Consider the following 24,278-nt stretch of genomic DNA (forward strand, 5'->3'; position numbering starts at 1 on the left):
GCGCTCAGCTTTCTTCACAGTCCAACTCTCACATCCATAGATGACCACTGGAAAAACCATAGCCTTGACTAGATGGATCTTTGCTGGCAAAGTAATGTCTCTGCTTTTTAATATGCTATCTAGGTTGATCATAACTTTCCTTCCAAGGAGTAAGCATCTTTTAATTTCATGGCTGCAATCACCATCTGCAGTGATTCTGGAGCCCCAAAAAATAAAGTCTGACACAGTTTCCACTGTTTCCCCATCTATTTCCCATGAAGTGATGGGACCAGATGCGATGATCTTCATTTTCTGAATGTTGAGCTTTAAGCCAACTTTTTCACTCTCCTCTTTCACTTTCATCAAGAAGCTTTTTAGTTCCTCTTCACTTTCTGCCATAAGGGTGGTGTCATCTGCATATCTGAGGTTATTGATATTTCTCCCAGCAATCTTGATTCCAGCTTGTGCTTCTTCCAGCCCAGCATTTCTCATGATGTACTCTGCATATAAGTTAAATAAGAAGGGTGCTAGCCCTTCTCAAATATAAGATCTTGAATCTCTTGAATTTCTTCCAGTTTTAGGAATAAAACATTAACTTCGTGGAATCCCTCTAGATTTACAATTTGAAATTATTCATATTAAATATATGGCATATAAAAATAGAATTATATAATACTATTTTTAAATGAAAACTAAGATCATGGCATCTGGTCCCATCACTTCATGGCAAATAGATGGGGAAACAGTGTCAGACTATTTTTGGGGGCTCAAAAATCACTGCAGATGTTGATTGCAGCCATGAAATTAAAAGATGCTTACTCTTTGGAAGGAAAGTTATGACCAACCTAGATAGCATATTAAAAAGCAGAGACATTACTTTGTCAGCAAAGGTCCATCTAGTCAAGGCTATGGTTTTTCCAGTGGTTATCTATGGATGTGAGAGTTAGACTGTGAAGAAGGATGAGTGCTGAAGAATTGATGCTTTTGAACTGTGGTGTTGGAGAAGACGCCTGAGAGTCCCTTGGACTGCAAGGAGATCCAATCAGTCCATCCCAAAGGAGATCAGTCCTGGGTGTTCATTGAAAGGACTGATGTTGAAGCTGAGACTCCAATACTTTGGCTACTTCATGCAAAGAGTTGACTCATTGGAAAAGACCCTGATTCTGGGAAGGATTGGGGGCAGGAGGAGAAGGGGATGACAGAGGATGAGATGGCTGGCTGGAATCACTGACTCGATGGACATGAGTTTGGGTGAACTTTGGGAGTTGGTGTTGGTGATGGACAGGGAGGCCTGGCGTGCTGTGGTTCATGGGGTCGCACACTGACAGACTGAACTGAATTGAAAGAAACAAAAACAAAGTAGAACTTACAACAGACCTGCTGCTGCTGCTAAGTCGCTTCAGTCGTGTCCGACTCTGTGCGACCCCATAGACGGCAGCCCAACAGGCCCCGACGTCCCTGGGATTCTCCAGGCAAGAACACTAGAGTGGGTTGCCATTTCCTCCTCCAATAGACCTAGCAAGACCAATATGAATAGCTCTACCTAAAGGCAGAGTTATGTAAATTCAATTTATAGGCCTTGAATAGCTTCCCCAATACTGGCCTTTGAAAAGCTCTACACTGATATTTTCAAGAAACTAGCAGCACACTTCACCTTGGAAAAGTAATACTATAAAGACACTGCCATTAGTGATTTTATGTACTTCTACATACCCTTCTTGAATTTGAAATAATGGATAAGTTCAGGTAATAATTTTTGTTCTCTTTCAAATTTTATGACTAAAATATTGAGTTGTGTTTTATGACCTACATTTATTATATTCTGTAGAGTCAGCCAGCAGCTTTAGGCAAAGAATACCTTTGCAGTCAGAAATAAGACTTGGGGAAGAAATCAGAGGTTTAAAATGGGTAATCATATATTCTGGAAGCAGAGGAATTTTCCAAAGATTTTGAAAAACAACCAAATATTGCATACTGTGTAATATATGAGCAATAATTTTCCAACTCTCTATACAGTTTCTTTTTCTTTTGTGGCCAGGATAATTATCTATTCATGTATGGGCCAGGATTGTTGCTATAAAACTTAATTTGTTCCAGAGCAGTTTAGGTAGTTTTTTTGGAGGAAAAGTTTGTTTAACAAATTGCACACTGACAATGGTACGGAGTTTTTAGTTATGAGGAATTCTGACAAGGTCGCAGGAATTATCCAGTCTCAGTTTTCAGTCTCACGAGTCACATTGAAAGAACGAAATTTAAACACTGTAGATTTAAACATGGTAGATTCAAAAACAAGTAAGCCTACCTAATATTTGCATGACAGGACAAAACACTGAAACTTTGGATCTTTTTCTCTTTAAATTAGGTTCTTACTCTAATGGACCAGATAAAATCTGTTAATATAACTTGTTTCAAAACAATGAGAACATGGCTTCTATAGGAGAAAGAGATGGAAAGGACAGGGTTCTGACCTGGATTATGATCCTCTTGTGCTCCTAGTTTTCTAGAAGGTTCTAGACCTATCACAATACTTTGATAAGCTTTGCTTTATTTACCAATATGTGAAGCAAATATTTAACCTGGCGGTGATAAGATAGTATATTTGTAAATAAAAGCATTTTAAAAATAATGTAAGTTATCATTTATTAGGGAAAAGCACAAGTCAGGCACACTGAGTTTTCACCCTAGTATTAACATCACAGGCTGCTGCTGCTTAGTCGCTTCAGTGGTGTCTGACTCTGTGAGACCCTATGGACTGTAGCCCACCAGGCTCCTCTGTCTATGGGATTCTCCAGGCAAAAGTCCTGGAGTGGGTTGCCATGCCCTCCTGCAGGGGATCTTTCTGACCCAGGGATCAAAGCTGGTTCTCCTGCATTGCAGGCAGATTATTTACCATCTGAGCCACCAGGGAAGCTCACAGACTAGCTAGATTGTAAATTCGGTTTATTTTATGGCTTTTAATATCAGAGCCCACCTAAAAAAATTTCTGCACAGGGGCTGTCCTTAAGCAGTAGTTGTGGCTAAACAGATCTACTCTGTTTGAGCACTCACTGGCTATTATTGACAGTGGTGACTAAAATCTGGTTAAAGTATCTCAAAAATTATGCAGTATGTCATAAATTACATTACTAAGGCTTCTGAGAAATAATTTACTTTTTTAGAATTTAGGTCAAGAGCAAAAGCAAAATTATCAGTTATGCATAAACTCAATTTTTTTCCCTTCAAGAACTTAGAATAAATGTGCTATGGATTTTCTCTGAAGAGGTTTGTAGTTATTATGTTTGTTTTACTTGTTTTTTACATAGGGAATCTTATTGGCCTTTAAAATGCAACTTAGCAATGTAACTGATGTATTTTTTGCCACCAATAAAACCAATACATATGACAAAATGAATGCATACTCATTTCAGCCTCTAAGATTTGTTTTTAAATTATTCTGTTTGCAGCCAGGAGAAAAACATGAGATCATTTCTTTCCCTCTGCCAAAGACAAGATGACTTCCCCAACCCACGTGGGCAGTTGAGCTATCACCGTAGCATGCTCGAGTCTCCGGACTAGTGCCCTGCCACCTGTGGGGATGCGCTAGGACACAAGATGGGGCAAGACTCAGCAGGCAAGGCATCTCTGGTTTACAAGAAAACTGTGGTCATTTAGCTACGTGTGCCTGCCGCATCTGCCCACCGGACAGGGAAAGAAGGAAAGGTGCTCTGTGGAGAGTACACGGTTGTTCCCATCCACTCTCTCCCACTTCATACACTGTATTCCTCTCCCCACGTGCTTTCCAAGTGCAGGATCACAGATACCCTTCCACGCGCGCGCACACACACACACCGTCTCTCTCCCAGACGCCAGCCGGGACTCGCCTCTCGCGCACCCCAACCTCCCTGCGGCTGGCTCCACGGCCTCTACCCATCACCCGCACTCCACGTGGGCGTAACCCGGCGCCAGGCGGCCAGGCTGCCCAAGGAGCCCTTCGCCCGACCAGGAGCTCGAGGGAGGGCGCGGCCCAGGGGTCGGACGGACAAAGCGGGCGTCCAATCGAGCCCGGTACTGCCTCCCCGAAGGGAGGGAACGGCGGCTCTGACCGGCCCAATGAGCGGGGAGCCCGAGTGGGACTTCCTCCCGGAATCCCGTTGGCCAAAATAGCGGGGCCGTGGGTGACACGTAAGTTGGGTGGGAGGCGGCGGCCGCCGAGGTTCGGCAGTCCAGTCAGTGACACCGGCCCGCGGTACCCCCCCAAACTCGGCCGGGATAGCCGGTCGCCCACCCAGCTACTCACCCCCGCGAGCCGCACGCCGAGAGGCTGCCTGGAGTCCTGCTCCCTTTGTTGGGGCCGCACCCCCTCCTTTTGGTGGCCACAGTCGCGCAGTGGGAGCCACCGCGAGGGGGCGGGGAGCGGCCGGGGCGGGACTCCGAGCGCCGCCGGGGGCAGCCGGGCCAAAAAGTGGGCAGGAGGGAGAGAGGCAGGCGGCGTCTGGGGACCGGCGCGAGGACAGACCGCCGGAAAGTATGCGGAGGGCCCCCTCCCGGGCCCGGGCACTCGCGGAGACTCAGCCTCGCAAAAGTTTGGCGGCGGCGGCGGCCGCCTCGGCGGCGTCGATGGCTGCGCGCCCCGCGGCGCGCGGGGGCTGAGCGGGCGCCACTTCCCCTCCGGCCCGGCTTTTGTGTCTCGCGTCTCCTCCTCATGCTGCGTTCGGCCACCTCCTTCGGCGGCTGCTGTTGAGGCGCTTGCTTGGGCCGAGGGGAGGAAGGCACGGCGGCGGCGCGGACGGCCGCGGCGCGGGGCCCAGGCGGGACTATGGGAAACGGGATGTGCTCCCGAAAGCAGAAGCGGATCTTCCAGACGCTGCTGCTGCTAACCGTGGTGTTTGGCTTTCTCTATGGCGCGATGCTCTACTACGAGCTGCAGACGCAGCTGCGGAAAGCCGAGGCGGTGGCGCTCAAGTACCAGCAGCACCAGGAGTCCCTTTCCGCCCAGTTACAAGGTACGGTTAACGGGATGCGCGCGGCCAGTGGCCAAGTTTGCCCCGCGCCTCCCGCCCTGGCTGGAAAAGTGGCTTTGGCGAGCCGTTGGCCCTGCGGGCGCTGCCACCTCTGACCTTCAGGGACAGCAGAGGCAGCCCCTCGGGGCCCCCGGATCCCGGAGTGTCGGAGGAGATGACACCTCTTCACCGTCCGGCTTCCTCCGGCGCTTACATTTGAAATTGGCAGCACAACCCATGTCCCACTGGGCGATGAGATGGGCGGGTGCACGCTGAGTCTCTTACCCCAGCACTTGTCATTTGTCAAAAGTCCCAGCAGCCATCTAGGCAGACAGACCAGGATCCCTGCCTCCGCTCTGCAGCGCACCCGGAGGAGCTTGGTTTTCTGGTTTCTAGGTATTTGCTTTTCAGCTGACTTTGTCAGTAGCCTAAGAAGTGGGCAGTTTGGCCGAGACTTCTCAAACTCTGCTGTTTTTCCCCCAAGGAAATTAAGCCTGACCCAGTGGTCCGAACTAATGCCCTAGTTGAATGTAGCCTACACTTGCTAGTATCTTATTTCTGCTAACTCGGTAGTGTGACTTTAGAGATGTTCAATGTGTTGGGGAAAGTCCACACTACTGTTCAACATCCTGCAGGTATGTTTTTGGAACAAATTTTTAAAAAGGTTGAATTGTTTTCCTAATTAACTTTTAGTTTATCCCAGAAGGGGGGTGGTTGGGTGTAGGTGTGTGTGCGTCTGTGTGTGTGTGTGTTACAGTTAGCCTTGAGAAGCTCAAGAGGAGAAACCTGGTTTTTCACTTCGCCAAATACACAGCAAGCACAATGTGAGCAAGACCTGCAGAATGACTTAAGCTCCTATACTTCTATTTTAGAATCCTATTTAATGTAAATTTCAGGCACATAAAAGATGCGCGACTGCAAATTCAGAACCAGGTGGCCTTGTTAAGAGCAGCGTCATCCTGTACATATTTTTTGAAAGCTTTTTCTTGTACTCTTGGTTGGTTTTCAACACTCATGCAGCCCTCTCCCTAACCAGAACAAGTAATAATAGTAAAGGGCTGTGAGTAGTGAAATGTTGACAGTCTTTGCTGATAATGCAAATAGAGCTTATTTCACATCACTAGGAAGATACAAGCTGCATGGCTGGTTTCTGTCACTGTGTATTTATACAAATATAAAACAGATGTCTTTTCAGGACTTAGCTATTTTGAATGTTCTCTCTAGTTTAAAAAAAAAAAGAAGAAAATGATCCACAGCTGATTCTTGGTCTTATTTGTTTTTCCCAGTTTAGAAGTAAAGGAAGTATTTTTAGCTTACTGAAGCTGTGTCACCACAGGCAATGAAAATATGTGAGCTGAGTTTGTTTCAAAAGGAAAATCTGTTTTGATTCAGCCTTAGGTTAAAAAGTTTTTTTCTGTAAAATGTGTTGAAATTTACCCATGAATTACTGTTGGTTTGCACAGTAAGGATATTTATTTATTTACTTAGAAGACACTAGTGCTTTCCTGGTGAAGTTCAGTGCAGCTAGACCTAGGGAAGTATTTGCCATTTAGGAGTACAGTGGCAGGACTGCGTTCTCACACTTGTGATAGGAAGGGTGGATGGTGGATGGTGGAAGGTTGGTGCCTTGTTCTTTTAGTTCAGGAGACTCGAGAGCAGGTGCTGTCCATAGTTCACCAAAACACCCTCAGCACTGCACAGTGTCTGACCCTGAGGGAGGGTCAATGTATTTATTTATTCACTCAACAAACAAAAATTAACTGTGGTAAGAAAACTAGTTCCAAGCACTTTTGTTTGCTTTCTTAGATTTCATTTCCCTGTCTGCTTTTTTGAAAAAGCCCAAGTAACAAGAGTGAAATATTTAACCCAAGCACCACATTTGCCTTAATTCCCAGCAGTGGAACTCATTGACTGAGGAGGTCCCAATATCTGAGTCGTAGCCTTTATTTGCAGTATTCTATTTAGAAGATCAGGCTCAGTGTCTTTTCTCCTTTTATTTGTGGGGAAGAGGGGTAGTACTTGGTATCCAAGACCATTATAGTGCATAGCAGTTGCTTTGCTGCAGGAGATGAAAAAAAAAATGTTGTAGCCAGTTTGAATGAGTGACCTTACAGTCCATTTCTTAATTTACCCTTTTGCTATTTCCTTTTGAATTGTGGTGCTGCAGCAATTCAATATGATTGTGTGTGAAGAATTATTTCCCACTCAGATTACAGTTTCTTCTTCTATAGTTTTTCTTTTTTCACACTTCTATTCTGTGGCATTTTATTTTTAATTTCACATCTGCAGGCCATTTAATGAAGATTTTTTGATGGCAGGCAGCTTTTCTTCCCTTTTCCAATGACAGATGACATTTTACTTGGCAGTGCTATGTATGACCAGCATAGATTTGTTTTTAGGACATTAGACTTGTTTAGCTATGTGAGATCTCTTGACCTGGTTTGGATTAAAATCAGTTAATTATGAGTGGCAAAAAAAAAAAAAAAAATGCTGGTTGAAAAACTTTTAGTTTGGCCATGTAATCTGAAGGTGTCATTTGTTAAATGAACATATTTGGGTCATCTTCAGTTTAATAATGGGTTGTACACTAGACATTATTCTAAAAGTAGGTTAAGTCTAACTCCCAGTGCATTTTGGAGTCAAACAGTCTCATAAGTAGGAAATGGTGGGGGTGATGTGGTGAAAGTTCAAGACTTAGCAATGCCCCCTCCACTAAAAACAAATGTCTGTGTCTGCCAGCCTAGCCTCTCTGTCTTCCACCCATAATATTCCTTAATTATATTGAGGAGAAGAGCAGAGGTTACCTCTGGTGGCAGAGGCAGTAGTAACAACCTTTGATTAGCTCAGTGTTTAGGTAACTTAAAAATTAAGAAAAAAAAACTTTTCCGGCCACCCACCATTTTCTGTCTATAAGGCGTATCTGAGCTTTGACTGCCCATTAGAATCACCTGGGCAGCTCCCAGGCCTATTAAGTCACAATCTGTGGGGGTGGAAACCTACTGGCAGTCTCCCCAGGTGATTGCAGTGCGCAGCCAAGGTTGAGAACCACAGCTCTGTAGTCTTGAGACTGAGCTGATTCACACATTGACTTCACTGGCTTGGCTGAAAAGACATTTGACTTTTTTTTTCTTTTAACCCAAGCATGTGATTCAAATTCTAGCCCTGCAAATTTTTGTGTGATCTTGGGCCTCATTTTTCTTATTTATATAATGGAGATTAGAATGGCCTATTTCATAAAATACTATAAGGATAAAATAATTAATACCTATGAAGCTTCTGGGCTTCCCTGGTGGCTCAGTGGTAAAGAATCCATCTGCCAACACAGATCCCTGGGTCACAAAGATCCCTCAGAGGCAGAAAAGGCAACCCACTCCAGTATCCTTGCCTGGGAAATCCCATGGACCAAGGAGCCTGGGGGGCTACAGTCCATAGAGTTACAAAAGAGTCAGACACGACTTAGCAACTAAACAACAGCAAATGAAGCTTCTAGCACATACCTAGCACATAGTAGGTACTGTTCATTCACGATTAGTTTTTGTTATCATTATGGTTTCTTTCTGTTCAAGAGATTTAACCTCTTTTTCTTCCCACGGTTGCCATGGGTAAAATTTTGAAATTCACAGAATTTGTTTTTATAATTAGCTCCTTTTTTGTACCTAAATGCACATCAAAGAAAATAGGTAGACTGGCGTAAACCCAAGTACTTTACTCTGGAGAAGGGACCCTCCCTGATAATTTAAAGTTAGAATTCAAGTCTGGTTACTAATTAACTGTATATTATGTCAGATTAGGAGAGGGAGTGATAGCCAGAGATAGGAGTAACCTTGTGCAATAAGATCTGGGAGAGGGATGTGTTGCTGCTAAGTCGCTTCAGTCATGTCCGACTCTCTGCGACCCCAGAGACGGCAGTCCACCAGGCTGCCCCGTCCCTGGGATTCTCCAGGCAAGAACACTGGAGTGGGTTGCCATTTCCTTCTCCAATGCAGGAAAGTGAAAAGTGAAAGGGAAGTCTCTCAGTCGTGTCCGACTCTTAGCGACCCCATGGACTGCAGCCCACCAGGCTCCTCCATCCATGGGATTTTCCAGGCAAGAGTACCGGAGTGGGATGCCATTGCCTTCTCCGGGGAGAGGGATGAACTATGTAAAAAAAAAATTTTTTTAAGTAGGGTCAAACAGTCGCTAGTTCTTAAAACACTGTATTACATTATTGCAGTGCTCTTGGTCTTCCCAGTGATGACCAGAAACCATCAAGAAAAGGTTCATATGTTGTCTTCTATTCAGATCAATGTGTGACAGTTATTTAAAATAAACAGGTTTGGTGCTTAAGGCTGACATGGTTATTTAAGTTAGTTGCCCTTTGCATGGTGTTCCCCTGAGACACGGGATGACCCATTTACCTGAGCATGAAAGCGTACTGTTTCTGGCTACTTTTTTTTTACCTCCCCTGAATCTGCTTTAAAGAATAAAAAAGTGTCCTTCAGCTAAGGGCCAGATTTTTTGTGTGTGTTGGTTCTTCTTTCTGTTGTTCTTTCATCTCCAGTGCCAGGTGCTTGGCATGATAGGTGCTCAATAAATAGTAGGTCTATACCTATGTGGTATTGGCTCTCTGCTGATGAATATGCTTATATAAGGTGGGCAGTGAAATGTAGTGGATGTGGGCTGAGGAGTCAGAGTGCTTGGATTTGATGTCTTGCTATATTTTTCTTTTTTTAATCAGCTGGTGATCTTGGATTCACCTTCCCAGGTGGCAGCACACTGTTAAAGAATCTGCCTGCCAGTGCAGGAGATGCAGGAGACGTGGGTTCCATCCCTCAGTCAGGAAGATCCCCTGGAGTAGGAAATGGCAACCCACTCCAGTATTCTTGCCTGGGAAATCCCATGGACAGAGCAGTCTTGTGGGCTATAGTCTATGGGGTCGCAAAAGAGACACAACTTGACGACTAAACAGCAAACAGATATTGTCTATTAAATGGACATTTTCACTGAAGTACATACATCTTGCAGTTAAAAGGTGAAATTTATCAGGCTGTTTTTGTTTAATTCTGTTCTATTTAAAAAATGGAATAGAAATGACAACTTTTTAAGTTCAGTCAGTTTTATTTGTATATAAAATCCTGCCTTAAAATTCATTCCCTGAATAAAAGATAAAACTTTGGAAAATATGACTCAATTAAGACTTCTGTTGAATATATGTGACATGTACGGATATGTTTGGTTCTGCACCTTATACCTGCCTTGGTCATCCCTGTAATGGAACTCGCCAATATTGGTTGACTAGGGAAGAGAATCGCCCATTATCTGTGAGCCTTTGTTTTGCTGTAACTTTTTATTTTGTATTGGGGTAAAGCTAATGCCTAGTGTGCTGCAGTCCGTGGGGTGGCAAAGTCAGACATGACTGAGTGAACAACAGCAGCGAAGCATCTGATTAACAATGTTTTGACAGCTTCAGGTGAACAGCAAAGGGCCTCAGCCACACATACGCATGTATCACTCTCCCTTAAATTCCCCTCCTGTCCAGGCTTCCAGGTAACATCGAGCAGAGTTCCATGTGCTATACCGTAGGTCCTTGTTGATTATCCATTTTAAATACAGCACTGTGTACACGACCTTTGGAAACTCCCTAACTATCTCTTCCCCACCATTCCTTCCCCCCACAACCCCATGCACCACTGGCAGCAGTAAGTTTGTTCTCTGTCTGTGAGTCTCTTTCTATTTTATAAGTAAGTTCATTTGTATCGTTTCTTTTTAGATTCCATGTATAAGGGGTGAGTGAGCCTTTTAAGTCTCAAGTATGTTGTACAGTTGACTACATCCACATAGATTGGAAACCTTACCTTGAGCTTTTAAAATTCCTTTTGCCTCACCAAGAGTGTGGACATAAGACTAGGTTTTAGAGACTTAAGGAATGGGTGAATTGGGAGTTTGAGAATGAAGACTGAAGCTGAGAGTACCAAAGTGCAGAGAGGATTTGAGAGGAACCAGAAGATGGAAGAGAGAAAGAGAGGGAAGGGGACTAACATCAGTTGATGACATTTCAGAACATTGGAGAAGATTCCTGCCCACACCTCCATGTCCTAAAAAGAAAAGAATAGGGAATAGTGAAGGGGGTGTGGGTTTGGCATCAGATATTGTTTGAATACAACTCCGGTGTTTACCAATGGAGTGATCTTGAGCACACAGGTAACCTCTGTTCACACAGGTGAACTTTGGTTTCTTCATAGTGCCCTGAGGTTAGCAATGTCTATTTTGCACACTTGCATGGACTAGAAATAATACATTGAATGTGACTGGCATGAATCCCAGCGTGTGTTACTATGACATTTACTAGGAAACCAGGACTTGCTGTTATAGTATTAGCATTGGCTGCTTTTCATTTCATTTGCCCACCGTATTACATCTGGAAGGTAACAGTTATTAGCTGTGGTCTAATGGCTCTTTTTGGAGCCATATGCTCAACTTGGCTGAAACTTTTATTTGATTTAAGACGCTCTCACTCTGTCTTTTGTACCGTTTTGACCCTTTTTTGGTAAGAAAGGACCTGAGAATGCTGTACATGGTAGCAACTAAGTGTTGCTGTTTTTCATTTTGACAACTCAGTGTTCTTATTTTATCACTGAGGACAAAATGTTTTTGCTACTCTTGCCAGTCAGTGGTTTGTGGGTTTTGTAGCTTTGTTTGGAAGTGAAAGTTATGCATAATATAACTGTACTTTAAAATAAAAATGGCCAACTGTATTTTGTCTTTCAAGCCATTAAAGCGAATTTATTTTGACAGAAATTTGGAAATTTCCCCCAAAAAATTAAATTATGTGAAGTACGTACCATTTCTTTCTCCCACATTCAGGGGCTGTGCTAAACATGATACTTGCATTTTCTCACTAGCACTGAACCAAGCACTGTGGTGTGAAGGAGCAATCTGAGGCTCAGAGGGTTAATTAACTTTCCAGCATCAAGGTCGAATCTAATGAATCTGAATTTGGAACCCTAATGTGACTTTGTAGCCTGGGTTCTTTCCACAGTACTACATTGCCCTCAAAATTACTTTAGTGTCTCATGGTGATATTAATGGTTTGGAGAAAGTGGGTTAGGTGGGTCGTGTGAGGATTTAAGATAAAATTTAGAATCAGAAGTAACAAGTCTGATTATTTGATACAGCATCTCCAGAGTATAGGGCATTTGGTGCAGTTACAGAGCGTGATTTTAGTTGATTCTTGAGTTGATTTTAGGTGGTCTGCACATGCTGCTTGAAATAACATAGAATCACATGAGAAATGGCTGTTTTTTTGAATTCCCTTTCAGTATTTTCTTGACAAATCAAGGAGCAACTCTCAGTTTGATTCTAGAAGCTCTCGTTGATATAGCTGCTCATTTGTTTTTCTTAAAGAGAGCAGACTTCAGGCAACCAAACAGCCTAATAGCTAGACTTTAATAATCGTTTTCTTGTTTTATTGCATTTAAATTTTACAATTACTGCCCATTGATGCCATGTAAGTCAGATTTTTCATTTACAAGGTAGTAATGTAAAGTTTCCCTTATAGAAGTTTATTATAGGGGAAAAAGTGAACATTTGGCATCTCATAGTACCTGTACAGGTTTTGCATGCATGAAATAATGATAATTATTTCCTAAATAATAATTATTCCTAAATAATATTTAGGAATAGATCAAATCACTTTGTGATACCGACACTGAATTTTACAGTTAAGAAAACAGTTTGGAAGAGGAAGAGTCACTAAGTATGTGTCTCAGGCTGAGCCCAGAGTCCACATACACTGACTTCCAGAGCCACATAGCATTCCTCCAGGGCTGCACCCTGCAGCCCCTGGAGACCAGCAGCACCCTCATTGCAGTTTGAGCTGAAATGGGTGTTGCTATTTTTAAACAATGCTCTGTAGTTCTGAATGGCACACTTGTGTTCTTTGTTTTTATTGGCTTATGGGTGCTTTTCCAGAGGACATGCCAGCCATTGCCCTACGCTAATAAGCCTCACTAAATAGACTCATAGCCTGGAGGGATGCAGGCATGAAATAAATTGCTTGTTATAATAGTGTGACATTTTAAAAAATATTGGTTTAGCTATTTTTCATATATAAAATGTCATAATATGATAGGTAATGAATAGAAAGATGTGCTGTCACTCTGAAGGATGAGGCATTTAGAACATTTGAATGACACCATTTCCTTTCCTTTGAGAATAAGTGAATTTAAGAAAAATATATTATCATTTTAGGAGAGTCAAACATTTCATTTCCTATTTCACATCTCATTTAAAGCCTCTTTTTTAAGTGGAATGTTTAAAAAAACAAAAAATCTACAACTCAAGCTATGTAAGAGAACTTTGACATTGCTTATATGCTCTAGACAATAGTTGCTGCTGCTGCTGCTACTAATTCACTTCAGTCGTGTCCAACTCTGTGCGAGCCCATAGACAGCAGCCCACCAGGCTCCCGTGTCCCTGGGATTCTCCAGGCAAGAACACTGGAGCGGGTTGCCATTTCCTTCTCCAATGCATGAAAGTGAAAAGTGAAAGTGAAGTTGCTCAGTCGTGTCTGACTCCTAGCGACCCCATGGACTGCAGCCCACCAGGCTCCTCTGTCCATGGGATTCTCCAGGCAAGAGTACTGGAGTGGGTTGCCATTGCCTTCTCTGAGACAATAGCTATGATACTATAAAATATTCTAAATATAGATTAAAAATGGGAAGTTGATAAATTGGTTATTTAGTTTGATTAGTGTAGAACAGTTTATTAAGCTTTACGTTAGTGAGATTTAGTATTATAAATCTATACTTCCTATGTCATTGACCTCTCAACCTCATAACAAATATTTAGAGGAAATTTTAAAAAGGATTTTATATCCTTTATAGAGATTTTTTTTTTTCTGAAAAACATGTTAAATGGTACTGATGTCGAACATCACTTTTATTAGAAAATGAAAAAAAAAAAATCCTCCTTATAGGTAAGTGTCAGCTCAAAATCCAGAAGTCATCTTATCTGGGTGTGGGTACGACTCCTTGGAAATAGTTCCTCAAATATAACTTCTCAAGTTTAGTTCCTCTTCATTGATGGATCTGTGAAACTAAACCTCAGCTCAAGCAACACACAACAGTGGAGCAGGCATAAGATACCTACATCTTCTTATTCAAAAAAAGCACAAAGTACAAGGTATGTAGGAGTTGCTGGCCCATGTCCATTCTGAAATCCAGTTAGGCAGATGTTCTTCAACTAGGTTCAGGCCTGGGAATAATCCTTCATGGTTCTTGATTCTACCCTGTGGAGTATTGAGTTATCCTTCCTATTCATGAAGGGGTGGTATGTGTTTACAGCTGAGTTTTCTCGGCGTGTTTCTTGCCTGTACAAAGTTGGGGATTGATGGTGTTTTTTCATTTAGGACCCTCTCCATTCCTTCCAGTCAAAACTGGCAGTGTTTGTTCTGATAAAATCCTCTCAAAACTTTTGTGGGTCTCCCATGAAGCTTATTGAGGTTTACTCTTGTTAGTCAAAAAGCACACCCATCTTAGAGATGATTCCTTCTCTACCTTGGGTTCCTGCAAAAACAAGGGAGAGACAGTGCCCTTTAACTTAGCAAAACCCTGTTGAGAGAACGTGTGTTAGGTGAGCTTGATTAAGGAAACTCGCACCTAAGAGGACCTGTGAGTCACACCCTTAAAAGTTGTAGGAGGTCTTATAGCCTGATTGAATAATATTCTGACATGCCACATTTCCCAGGGCTTACCAAAAGGATTTCAGAAGCTACAACCTCGACCTCACTTCACACTTTTTTTCAGACAGTTCCCTAGAAATGATCTTTGGTTGGAAACGATTTCTTGATTTTAGCGTTACTAAGAAGGCAATGGCACCCCACTCCAGTACTCTTGCCTGGAAAATTCCATGGATGGAGGAGCCTGGTGGGCTGCAGTCCATGGGGTCGCTAAGAGTCAGACACGACTGAGCGACTTCACTTTCACTTTTCACTTTCCTGCATTGGAGAAGGAAATGGCAACCCACTCCACTATTCTTGCCTGGAGAATCCCAGGGACAGCGGAGCCTGGTGGGCTGCCGTCTATGGGGTCGCACAGAATCAGACAGGACTGAAGTGACTTAGCAGTAGAGTATCTTCAAAACCTTCAAGTCTTGTCTTTTTTTCGTTTAGTGATCCCTCCCCCAATTTATCTTCTCACAGGTTTCCCTAAACAGCAAGAAGAAACCAGGTAGCCTCTTCAGTACTTTGCTGGGAAATCTCCTCAGCTAATTCACACAGTTCATTTGGTGCTTTTAAAACATCTCATCTAACTGCACAAATCTGCAGGTCACGTAACTACATGTTCAGTGTCAGTATTGTTAAACCTTCTGCCACTACGTAATTTCTAGTTTCCAATAAGATTTTCTTCACTTTCATTCATGCCCTTATTAGAAATCTCTTCAAAGTCCGAAGTTCTGTTAACAGTGTGTTCGAGAGTTTACACTTTGACTCGTGGTCTTCTTGGGCCCACTACACAGTTCCATAGCCACTACCACCATTTAGATTTCTGTCATGGCAGCACTCTGCTTCCAAAATCTGGATTAGTTATCCTGCTGAATAGCAAATTACCCCCAGACTGAGTTGATTTTGAACAACAAATACTATCACAGCTTTTGCTGGAAAGGAATTGACTTAGCCGAGTGATTCAAGATCTCTCAGGATGTTGGAGTCAAACTTCTGATCAGGGTTGTGTGCGCTGTGCTGTGCTTAGTCACTCAGTCATGTCTGCCTCTTTATGATCCCTTGGACTGTAGCTCACCAATCTTCTCTGTCCATGGAATTCTCCAGACAAGAATACTGCAGTGGTTTGCCATGCCTCATTCAGGGTATCTTCCCAACCCAGGGATCAAACCCACGTCTTCCGCATTGTGGGCGGATTCTTTACCATCTGAGCCACCAGAGAATCAGGGTTGTAGTTATCCCAAAATTTGACCAGGACTGGAGAATCTGCCTCAGAATTCACTAATGTGGTTGCTGGCAGGCCTCAGAAGATCCAATTCTAGTCTTACTCTTCCAGGGCTTTCCATAGGAATTTCCATAGTTCCAACCTGGAGCTTTCAACAGAGTAGCTGGCTTCCTTCAGGGCAAGAGATCGAAGGGCAACAGCCAGGGAGAGAGTGTGTATGAACCCAAGGTGAGTATGAAAGTATTTTAATAACCTAATCTTGAAGGTATAACTCACGACTTCCTGCCCTATTCTGTTCATTACTGTTGAGTCACCAAATTTAGCCTGTGCTCAAGGGTAAGAATAACAGAATGCAAGGATCATCTGGGGCCATCTTAGTAGCTGCCTCCCACAATGTAAGAATGTCATTGTCATTGTTGGAAATATCCTTACCAAAGTCATCTTTGAGTACTTGCTGTGTACCAGGTACTGTACTAAATTATATTCTTGGATTACCCAGTGTAATTGTAATTTTGTAAAAAATGCTTTACTGTATATTAAAATGTGATTTACCATTTAATTTGACATAGTAAAATTGACATTTGAAATCATGGCACCTCAGAGGGAAATTATCTGGTCTTTAAACTATCTGACCAGGAAGAATTCAAATTAAAAGAGATTTCCAGGTAACTCTCTGAAGTATAAACCTAACTAGGAGCTGTTAGGGGAAATCTCAAAGTTGAAGCCATCCTGTCCTTAGGGAGTTTCAAAATCCATTGACAATTTGTGAAAATTTCACATTTCTGCAAAAGACTGTATTTCATTGGTTAGTAGATAGGAATGCAGTAGAATGTGTTTGTCCATATGGTATTTTCACTTGCTTCTGAATGTGTTCCTTTTGACTTTATATAGCCTGCAGCCCTTGTGAAGACCTTATTATTTGATAGTCAGAAGATACATATTTTTAATGGAGTTCAACTGGTTTTATAAAGAGAGGTATCTTTGATTTAAAAAAAGAACATTAGTTGCATGAATAGTAATTTCAACTTGTTCATTCATTCCTATTTTGAAAGTCAAGTTTTATATATTATAATACATGAGATATTCTTTTGTGCTATTGATAAAATTAAAAAACAGAGCATATAGGCATATTATGAAAACATCATTAAATGTTATGAACAATTGAAATTTCAAATTCATACTGTGGCCTCACTCTTCCAAACATACTTTAGTAATTAAAGATACTTGAGTTGAATATTTCTATTTTCCATTTTACTTCCATTGTACTTTCCTAAACACATTTCTATAAGAGGTGGGATCATCAGGAAGTGGATAGAGAATACTTTGTCCAAATGTTTGAAGTCATGCTTCACTTAAAAATCAAGGGGAGCTTCCATTCTTGTAAGTGAGAAGTTGCCGTTCAATATCTAGCAATCAGTGATGATCTTCCTGCCTCTACTGCTATCTATGTGGGTACCAGTTTGCTGCCATGATCCTCACTGTTAGGCTAGGTTGCTGTGGGCTCATGTCTTAGTGATACCCTCATAGATTGAAGTCCCTTGAGACATATGGTCTTCGTTCTGTGTCCGAACACATAGAAAATTCCCTATGTGTTCTATAGAGTACAGTGTAGTTCTTAGGGAGACTTAATGGTCTGCATGTTGTGTTTTTCTTATTTACCTTTTGCTACTCAGGTTGGTTAGGGTCCATATGGATTAAGCCAGAGGATGCTCTTTTCTGTTGATACCACCCAAGGAAACAGTAGCTACTAACCCAGTTAGCTAGAATGATGGTATTTATGAGTACATGTGAGGCCCTGTTTTTAGCCTCCAAGAAGTCTTCATCTGAGGGTCCAACAGTAGCAATACTTTGAGCAGAGGCTGAGCTTTTAAAGAAAGACTGCTTAGTTTTTAGGGTAGGCCTCCAGCTGGTCTCAAAACTGCTTCCTACCAGGTGACAACTCAGTCCTGAGACTATGTTGTGTGTCTTGTCTGTGACCCCCTCTTCCTCAAGGGTGGCGTTTTCAATTTAGGATCAGTGAGAGGTCCATGAACTTTCTGAAAATTTATGTCAATTTTGTATATGTGCCTTTTTCCAAGACAGAAGTCATAGCTTTTATCAGATCCTCAAAGCATCAGTGACCTGAAAAAGGTTAAGAACTACTGCTTTAGGGCAAATTCCTCCTTCTGAGGTTTTTTTAAGTCCATCTTGGAATTTTACCTCCTCTGGCTCTGCCTCATGAATCCTCTGGAAAGTGGCCCTGTTTGTAATGGGGTTGTCAATGCTCAATGCTGTTCCTCTAAAGCCCAAATCCCTACCACCCCCCTTAAGTGTAAGAATCCTGATTAGAGATTTAAATGACATTTCATAAATTGCATTCCTACAATCTACTAGTAATTGCTTGTTGCTGTTTAGTCTTTACGTTGTGTCCAACTCTTTTTGTGACCCCAGGAACTGTACCCCATTAGGCTCCTCTGTCCATGGGATTTCCCAAGCAAGAATATTGGAGTAGGTTGCCATTTCCTTCTCCAGAGGATCTTCCCAACCCAGGGATCGAACCTGTGTCTTCTGCATTGGCAGGAAGATTCTTTACCACTGAGTCACCTGCAAAACCCATTAGAAATTGCTTAGTAAATAATAAAAGAATGTCTTGTTATCACGTGAGAAATTTAGGCTTTTCAGATTGCTTTATATTCATGATATTTAAAGCAATATGCAACAATTATTTTCATTTTAAATTTGGGGAAACAGAAATCACACAGCAAGACAGTGACACACTTGGGATTAATGCTCAAATTACTTGAATCTTAATTCAAGGCTTTTACTAATCCTCAGTTTCCAAATCTACATCACCCTGGAACTCTTAATAAAAGGAGGTTTTGACAGTATCTATTCACAAAATAGAGTTTCTGACTTTGGCTGCTCAGAATTAAGAATAGCCCCAGATGGTGACTCAGCTTGACTTGAGAACTTGTCTCTTTGGGGCCCACCTGCCATCCCCCATCACTTCCCATCTCTGGGTCCACGGAAGGTACTGCTGGCTGCTCATGCTCCCACTTCCTGCTCCACTCTGCAGCTTTCCACTTACTCAGTGGCATGTTTCCCTTGCTCCTTTCTGCATCACAAGTGCCCGGAGGATGGAGGCAGGCTCCATAGGATTGGATCCCAGGGTAATAAGAGTGATAGTCACCGTGGTGAACTTGGCTCCCCCACACTTCTCATCTCTCTCTGGCACATTGTCCTTGGTCCAAAATTAGGGGCTTAAACAGTCCCTTACCTTTGGATGGTTCTTTCTCAGACTCCTCTGCAACTTGGGGTATAGACGGGGGTAAACTAAAGGAGATCAGTCCTGGGTGTTCTTTGGAAGGACTGATGCTAAAGCTGAAACTCCAATACTTTGGCCACCTCATGCGAAGAGTTGACTCATTGGAAAAGACCCTGATGCTGGGAGGGATTGGGGGCAGGAGGAGAAGGGAACGACAGAGGATGAGATGGCTGGATGGCATCACCAACTCGATGTACATGAGTTTGGGTGAACTCCGGGAGTTGGTGATGGACAGGGAGGCCTGGCGTGCTGCAGTTCATGGGGTCTTAAAGAGTCAGACACGACTGAGTGAGTGAACTGAACTGAAGCCCACACCCAGATCCTGCTATGGAACTTTCACCACAGGCTCTGTACAGGGGGGCTTTGAAGTTCTCCGGTCAACTGGTTCTCCAGCTGTGTTTTTTAGCTTCCAGATGTAGAAGCCAAATCACTCCTAAATAAGTCACAGATTGGAAAAGCAGGAAAGAATGCTTGTAGAAACCAGGTTGCAAAGAGAAACATATGGATATGTTTTGGTTTGGCCCACACAGTGCCCAGAAAAATTTCAAGGTAGTTGCCTACATGGAAAAAAGAAAGATATTTTATGTAAACATCTAGATTTCAGACTGTTTGAGAAGTCATAGGATCTCTTGACCCTGGTCTGTATTCTTGTGTGGCTTGCACTTTGAGTGGGGCATGCGGGCTTCAGTTGGCAAAATTTCCACTGAAATTCTTCCTCTCGAATAACTTATTTCGTTTATCAATGAAAAAGGCAAGCCTCAGAGAGATCAAATGACCTGACAACTGTGCCATCCTGTGTGGTAGCCACTGGTGCTGTGTGGAAAAAGCACTGAAAGTGTGTGACTGAGTGGAATTTCATATTTTAATTTATTTAAACTTAAAATTTAAAGCTGAAGCACTGTGAAATATTTTTTAGTTAAGCACAGCTTTATCGTTTTGGTGGTACTATATTTCGATTAACTCTTGGGTCATGTTAGATATTATTGAATTATTAGATATTAATAATTATTAGATATTATTGCAATGCATGTATACTTTGTACTTTTTAAAATGTGGCTGCAGAACTCTAAAGATTGAAAATGTGGTTCATATGTATTTCTGTTGGATGGTGTTGACCTGACAGAGGTCACACAGCTTGTTGGTGGAAAATCTGGAATGTGTCAGCTAATACCCACGGTTCTAACCATATTTTTTCTTTATTATCAATACTTTATAAAGTGTTGCCCAAATTTTCTTCTAATTCTCAAAACCTTTTCATTGTACCAGACAATCTCACAAACTCCTCTAGGAGTTTATTTTTCCTCCTTCTTGCATGGCATATGTACAGAGGTGACTTTATGCAAATAAAAATTTAACTTTGTGTGTTATAGTGGTCATATAATAAAGGTAATTTTAAAGATAATACAGTTAATGTTCATGATATATAAAGGCTAAAATTATTTTCTCATTTTAAGTGATACTGACCATTAGTTGTCTCTGAATTATTTAAGAAAATAATTTTTAACATATTCAAAATAACATTGTATTTTATTTTGTCACAAATGTATATTAGTCTAAAATTAGTTGCATATTGTATCTCATTGTATAACCAGCAACCTGATCAAAATGCAACACCACCAGCATCCCAGAAGTTTCCTTGAGCCCCTTGCAGTCATGAACTGTTCCTCACTCCCTAAGGATAATTGCTATGAATTGATTTTGCCTGTTTTTATATTTTACATCAATGAAATCAAACAAATGAATCAAACAGTTCTTTTTCTTAACATTGTGAGATTCATCCAAGCTATTACATGTAGTTATAGATTGCGCACTTCTTTTAGTATGCCATCTTATAAGTCTATCACAATTTATCCATTCTGTGATTGATAAGCATTTGAGTAATAGGTCTGCTGCTATGAATGCTCTAGTTCCTTTTGACTTTTTTTTTTAAGAGTTAGTAACTACTTAATGTCCTCAATGACTATAGCTTAAAGTCTATTTTGAGTGCATTTGCCAAGTTGTTATTTTATTATTTCTCCTCTATTCAGATCAGATCAGTCGCTCAGTCGTGTCCAACTCTTTGCAACCCCATGAATCTCAGCATGCCAGGCCTCCCTGTCCATCACCCAACTCCCGGAGTTCACCCAGATTCATGTCCGTCGAGTCAGTGATGCCATCCAGCCATCTCATCCTCTGTTGTCCCCTTCTCCTCCTGCCCCCAATCCCTCCCAGCATGTCTTTTCCAGTGAGTCAACTCTTTGCATGAGTTGGCCAAAGTACTGGAGTTTCAGCTTTAGCATCATTCCTTCCAAAGAAATCCCAGGGCTGATCTCCTTCAGAATGGACTGGTTGGATCTCCTTGCAGTCCAAGGGACTCTCAAGAGTCTTTTCCAACACCACAGTTCAAAAGCATCAATTCTTCGGTGCTCAGCCTTCTTCACAGTCCAACTCTCACATCCATACATGACCACAGGAAAAACCATAGCCTTGACTGTGTTAGTGCTAATTTAATATCCTTATGCATCCTATCTGTATGCACTGGACTATTACCACTACAAATTAAAAAATATGACCAAAAATAAAAGCAACTAAAACTTAACATTCAAAATGCAAGCATTGGTGTCATTGTTCAGCCAAGGATAAGGATAAGCTGCCTAGGGATCTGTCCAGATGTGAGCTGGCTTATCTTTTCTCTGTTCACCATCATTTCTGCTCTTCTGATACATTCTTTTTCCATTTGTACTGTGTAAAAGGGTCATTTTAAAGTAATTTATTTAAAAACATAAAATTACATCAGGCCCGATTCTTCCTTTTTGCTAATTTCCTGAAACATGTTCACAATCCCTTGATTTGGGAACATTGCCTCTCACTAGAAGTGTCCAGAGGATAGCTAAGCATTTGAGAGGAGTGTTATAGAGTTAACTCAGATATCTGGTGTGTGGTTGAACTAGCGTTAAGAATATTTCTAAACTAGAATAATGTCATTTTAAAATTCTGAGATGCTAGCTTAAGTGAACAATAATGAAAATAAGAATTATTTGTAGTGACATGCTCAGCAATTTATTACTACACAGTTTTCACACTAGAGTTTGCTTTATTACATATAAATGGCTAAAAAGGCAATGATGTTCTTGGAATTGATTCATGAACATTCATTAATGTTACTTTTATAACTTGTCATAATAGAACTTGTGTTGTGCTATGCTACAGTTTGTCTTTGTACAAATTATGATAGAAAAAAATTAATAAGATATTTATGTTAACCAAAATCCAACCTAGTTTTTTAAAAGAATAGATTTCTAAATCACTGAGGAGTATATCCTCCTAGCCACAGAAGTAACAGGTATTTCCTATCTTGTGATTCAGGCAGGCCCTAGAAGTATTAGTATTCAAAAGTAATAAGCTTGTGTGTATTAAACTCTTCTGTAATTTCAGATTTTTAGTGATTTATACTGGCTCCCGTCCCCAACACTACTTAGTTTACACCTGTGAAGTTTCAAAGGGAAGCTATTCAGAAACTGCTCAAAAAACCATATGGGTGGTTCTGGAATCTTATCAGGTATTTAGGGAAATACCTTCAGTTCACTTAGAGAATTGCTTAGTAGAGACATCTCAGATTAAAAAATTGTAACTTGGGTTTCTTAAAATATAGCCCATTCAATATATTATAGTTTATCTCTGAAAATTAGACTACATAGAACAAATGTCTTTCCATGACATTTTCTTTATTTTTTTTAGTTGAAAAGATTTATGATTCTGTTTTCTGAAACAGAAGATAGTCAAGGAAAATTACTGTTATGAATTTAGGATAGGTAATCCAAACAGGTGTGATTGATGCAACTAATGTTACATGAGTAGCCATATAAAGATACTGAACATCAGTATTTTTTTGTTTTCTAACAGTTCAAAAGACTGTTACTTAAAAGAGCAGACATATTCATGCTTACTGCTTGTCTGTGATTTGAACATTGTGGCCTGGACTTGACCAGGCCTGATTTATCTGAACGTAAGGGGTAGACAAACTTGGAACTGGCTCACTCCTTTTGTCACCTCATTGGCCAAGCAAGATGCATGGTCTGTCCCAACAGTGATGGACTGGGGGGCGGAAGAGTTCTCTGCCCACAACAGTAAGCACTACTCTGTGGTTGGCAGGGTGTGGGTATATAATTACAGTATAGAAGGTTAAAGAATTCGGAGTGATGACCCCATCTACCAGAGTCAATTTCAAAATTGGTACAGTGTGAGATAAAAGAAGAAAGCTTCTTTCATTTGAAGAAACATTTTATGGTGATTTGACATAGACTTTTTCAAAAATTAACATTGATTAACATAAAGAATCAGACATAACTTAGCAACTAAACAACAACAAAAAACATGGTTTTAATCATTTGGTTTTCTAGGCAAAAGGTATGAGTTCATAATGAAAAGACATGTAGCAGAAATTATAAACAAAAGGCAATAGGTAAATATGTTCCTTTTTTCTTCAGTCAACAAACTTTTCTGAAGCACCTGCTGTCCACAGACTTTCTCAGAGGATTTAATTTTATAGGTGCTGTCATTAAGAGATAGAACGTAAATGAAGTATCCTTTAAAGCTGAAGGCTTATCTGTTAGGTTTTTATGACTGCTTTCAGTGACATAGAATTAGTAGACCTTCTCTGCTGAAGTATTTCAGTGTTTAATATGGTGATTTTAGCAGCAAAAGCAGATGTGATAAAATACAGGATTCAGTCTTACATACTAGTTTATAAGCGGTTTTTTAAAAAGCTAGAACAATTTAGAACATGGACCCATGGATAAGTTTGGGCATTTAAAATTCTTTCTAGACTTCTTGTAGATATTCAAATAATGCTTGGCTTTTAAAAAAAATATTCATTATATATCCACAGGGATTCTTTTCTTTAAAAATATTAAATGAAACATTATGTCACTAGTATTTATTTGAAGGTTCTAGCACCTACTGTGGCAACTGTATCTTTTTATACCCAAGGCTTTATATTTTTATACCCAAGGCTTTGGGGGAAAACTACGGAAAATTGAGAGAAATAGATAGCCTTTTTGTCAGTCTTGCTGTTTTTCTTTCCATATTTTTAATAGATATATCTAATTTTAA

The 24,278-nt window shown here is 41.1% G+C and overlaps 1 protein-coding gene across 5 annotated transcripts in view; it reads left to right on the top strand.

Moving 5' to 3' along the window:
* Positions 1-4,623: 4,623 nt before the first annotated feature.
* GOLIM4 (golgi integral membrane protein 4) overlaps positions 4,624-24,278 on the top strand; it is an 83,590-nt gene continuing 63,935 nt past the window's right edge. For 4 of the 5 annotated variants that reach the window (XM_019959878.2, XM_019959883.2, XM_019959887.2 and 1 more), the window contains exon 1: positions 4,624-4,961. In XM_019959878.2, the coding sequence (XP_019815437.2) occupies positions 4,775-4,961 (187 nt within the window). In that variant the 5' untranslated portion in view covers positions 4,624-4,774. Of the gene's footprint in view, positions 4,962-5,032; positions 5,594-24,278 lie in introns of those variants that run through there. The other variant, XM_070792196.1, reaches the window with a different exon arrangement.

Source organism: Bos indicus, chromosome 1 (assembly GCF_029378745.1).
Source record: "Bos indicus isolate NIAB-ARS_2022 breed Sahiwal x Tharparkar chromosome 1, NIAB-ARS_B.indTharparkar_mat_pri_1.0, whole genome shotgun sequence".
Lineage (NCBI taxonomy): Eukaryota > Metazoa > Chordata > Mammalia > Artiodactyla > Bovidae > Bos > Bos indicus.